The sequence below is a fragment of the Microtus ochrogaster genome, chromosome 8, assembly GCF_000317375.1.
Source record: "Microtus ochrogaster isolate Prairie Vole_2 chromosome 8, MicOch1.0, whole genome shotgun sequence".
In the NCBI taxonomy this organism is placed as follows: Eukaryota; Metazoa; Chordata; class Mammalia; order Rodentia; family Cricetidae; genus Microtus; species Microtus ochrogaster.
In genome coordinates this window covers 73,894,277-73,897,952 of record NC_022015.1, presented here as the reverse complement: position 1 = coordinate 73,897,952, position 3,676 = coordinate 73,894,277, and the positions used below count along the sequence as shown (strand labels likewise).

At 41.4% G+C, this 3,676-nt stretch overlaps 1 protein-coding gene across 5 annotated transcripts in view; it reads right to left on the bottom strand.

The window, feature by feature from the left end:
- Gbf1 (golgi brefeldin A resistant guanine nucleotide exchange factor 1) overlaps positions 1–3,676 on the bottom strand; it is a 135,155-nt gene that overhangs the window by 27,760 nt on the left and 103,719 nt on the right. For all 5 annotated transcript variants that reach the window (XM_026781113.1, XM_026781114.1, XM_005352402.2 and 2 more), the window contains one exon: positions 3,369–3,467. In XM_026781113.1, the coding sequence (XP_026636914.1) occupies positions 3,369–3,467 (99 nt within the window). The remainder of the gene's footprint in view (positions 1–3,368; positions 3,468–3,676) is intronic.

Genomic DNA, 3,676 nt, shown 5'->3' with positions numbered 1-3,676 from the left:
GGGGGAGGGAAATGGGAGGCAGTGGCGGGGAGGAGGCAGAAATCCTTAATAAATAAATAAATTTAAAAAAAAGAAATAACATCAAGAGTTTAAAATGGGTTTATATTATGTTAAACTTTTGCATAATGAAAGCTATCAGCAAACTGAACCGACAGCCTACAGAATGGGAGAGAAATCTTCCCAATTTTACTGAGACAAGGGTCACTATCTAGACTATGTAAAGAACTGCAAAATATAAGCACTCAAAAAAAAAAAAAAGAAAAGAAAGACAGCAGAAGATGGAAAAATCTCCCATGTTCATGATCAGTAGGATTAACTAACATAAGGCCATTTTATCAAAAGCAATCTACAGTGTCAACACAATCCCCATCAAAATTCTAACAAATTCTTTACAGACCTTGAAAGGATAATACTCAACTTCATGTGGGAAAACAAAAAACCCAGAATAGCTAAGACAATCCTGAACAATAATAGAGCTTCTAGAGGTATCATCATCCCTGATTTCAAGCTGTATTACAGAGCTATAGTAAATAAAATCACATGGTACTGGCATAAAAACAGACATACTGATCAATGAAATAGAATTGAAGACCCAGACATAAATCCACACATCTAGAAACACTTGATTTTTGATAAAGAAGCCAGAAAAACAGAATGGAAAAGAAGAAAGCATCTTTAACAAATGATTCTGGTCTAACTGAATGTCTGCATAGAGAAGAATGCAAATAGATTCATATCTATTACCCTGCATAAGATTCAAGTCCAAGTGGATCAAAGACATCAATATAAAACCAGATACACTGAACCTGCTAGAAGAGAAAGAGAATAGCCTTGAATGCATTGGCACAGGAAACAACTTCCTGAGCAGAACACACTGATAGAGCAGGCACTCACTAAGATCAATGATTATTAAATGGGACCTCAGGTGGTCGTGGTGCACACCTTTAAACACAGCACTCAGGAGGCAGATCTCTGTGAGTTCAAGGCCAGCCTGGTCTACAAGACCTAGTTCTAGAATAGGCTCCAAAGCTACAGAAAAACCCTGTCTCAAAAAAACCAAATAGATAAATAAAAAAGTAAAATAAATAAATGGAACCTCATGAAACTAAAAACTTCTATAAGGCAAAGGACACTGTTAATAGGACAAAACAGCAGTCTACAGAATGGGAAAAGATTTTTACCAATTCCACATCCAATGGAAGGCTAATATCTAAAATATATAAAGAATTTAAGAAAGTAGATGTCAATGAACAATCCAATTAAAACGTGGGGTATAGATCTAAACAGAGAATTCTCAGTAGAGGAATCTCAAATGGTTAAGAAACATTTAGCTAGGTGGTGATGGCGCACACCTTTAGTCCCAGCACTCGGGAGGCAGAGGCAGGCAGATCTCTGTGAGTTCGAGGCCAGCCTGGTCTACAAAAGCTAGTTCCAGGACAGGCTCCAAAGCTACAGAAAAACCCTGTCTCGAAAAACCAAACCAAAAAGAAAAAGAAAAAAAAAGAAACATTTAAAGAAATGCTCAATATCCTTAGCCACCAGGGAAATACAAATCAAAACGACTTTGAGATCCATCTTACACCTGACAGAATGGTTAAAATCAATAATACAAGTGGCAGCCCATCCTATTGAGGATGTAGAGCAAGGGGAACACTACTTCATTGCTAGTAGGAGAGCAAACTTGTACAACCACTATGGAAATCAGTATGGTGGTTCCTCAGAAAACAGGGAATCAATCTACCTCAAGACTCAGCTATACCATTCTTGGGCATATACCTAAAGGATGCTCAATCATACCACAATGACACTTGCTCAACTATGTTCACAGCAGCTTTATTCATAACAGTCAGAACCTGGAGACAACCTAGATGCCCTCCACTGAAGAATGGATGAAGAAAATGTGATACATTTACATAATGGAGTACTACTTAGCAGTTAAAAATATATCATGAAATCATCCTGAGTGAGATACTCTAGACCCAGAAAGACAAACATGGTATGTACTCATTTATTAGTGGATATTAGCTGCTAAGTAAATGATACTCATACTACAATCCACAGACCCAGAGAGGCTAAATAACAAGGGGGGCTCTGGGGGGGGGGGAACAAATGGATCTCCCTGGGAATGGGAAATAGAATAAATTTTGTGGATGGACTAGGGGCGGGTATGGATAAGAATAGAAGGGATCAGGTGTGTGTGTTGGGAGAGTATAGGAGAGCCAACTAGAATTGGAAAGCATTTGGGGGATGATGTAGAAACCTAGTGCAGTGGAAACTCCCTAGAATCCATGAGGGTGACCCTAGTAAGGACTCCTAGAAATGGAGGATTCAAAATCTGAACTGGCCATCTTCCCTAGCCAGGCAATGTTTCCAGTGCTGGAACTGGGACACCAATTCAGCCACAAAACCTTTGACCTACAATCTGTCCTGCCTGCAAGATGTGCTGGGGCAATGGTGGAGCGGAACTTGTAGGAACCATCAACCAATGACTGGTCTAATTTGAGGTCCATGTCACAAGAAAGAACTCATGCACAACACTGCCTAGATCACCAGGAACCAGGAGCTAGATAGCCCAGATAGCCTAGGGTATAACTAAACAGGACTGGGGGGAAAAAAATCAATGAAATGATTCCTAAGGATGTTCTGCTATATTCATAGATTAGTGCCTAGTTCAGTTGTCATCAGAGAGGCTACCTCCAGCAGCTGATGGGAGCAGAGGTAGAGACCCACAGCCAAGCATTAGGTGGAGAGAGAGTCCAGGTTGAAGGTCTTTATTGGGTTCCTCCCCTTGGAGCTTGGAGCTCTCCAAGGAAGAGAGAAAGAAGGAATAGTAGGAGCCAGAGGGGTTGACGACATTGGGAGAGCATGGTCCATGGAATAAACTAGGCAGAACTCAAGGGGGTTCACAGAGACCGAAGCAGCAATTCCAGACTCTGGGTCTGAGCTAGGTCCTCTGCATATGTTATGGTTGTTGGCTTAGTATTTTTGGGGAGACTCCTGACAGTGGGAGTGAGAGAGTCTCTGACTCTTTCTTCTGCTCTTTGGACCCTTTTCCTCCTACTGAGTTTCCTCACCTAGCCTTGATATGAAGGTTTGTGCCTGGTCTTATTGTTGATATCCCAATATCAATTATTCTTTTGGGGGGGAAAACAGGGGGTAGGTGGATCTGAGGGAAAGGGGAGATGTGGGGGAAACTAGGAAGGATGGAAGGAGAGGAAGCTGCAATCAGGATATATTGTATAAGAGAAGAATAAGTAAAAATTTAAAAAAATCTATCTCTACAGCATAATTGATTGAGCAGGCCCCACTGACAATTCCATCCAGTTTCCAGTTCCCACTTTTATTTTACTTCCAGTCAAGAAACTTACCTCTAATTGGAACTTGAGGTGCTCCCGCATGCTCTCAAACAGTAAGAAGCATACCCGTAGGGAAGCAGCATACAGGTTCAGTCGTTCTACACTGAGTAGCTGGGGATCAGAGAGTGAAAAGTCATGGGATTTCTGAGGTTGAGTGTAACTCAGCCAAAAAAGATACACGAGAGCAGACTAGTGAAGCTGCCATAGAGGGCCTGCGTTGTAAGGGAATTCTTTTGTTGCTGCTCTTCTTTGCTGTTTGCTTTTTAAAAATGTTGTTTTACGCCGGGCGGTGGTGGCGCACGCCTTTAATCCCAGCACTC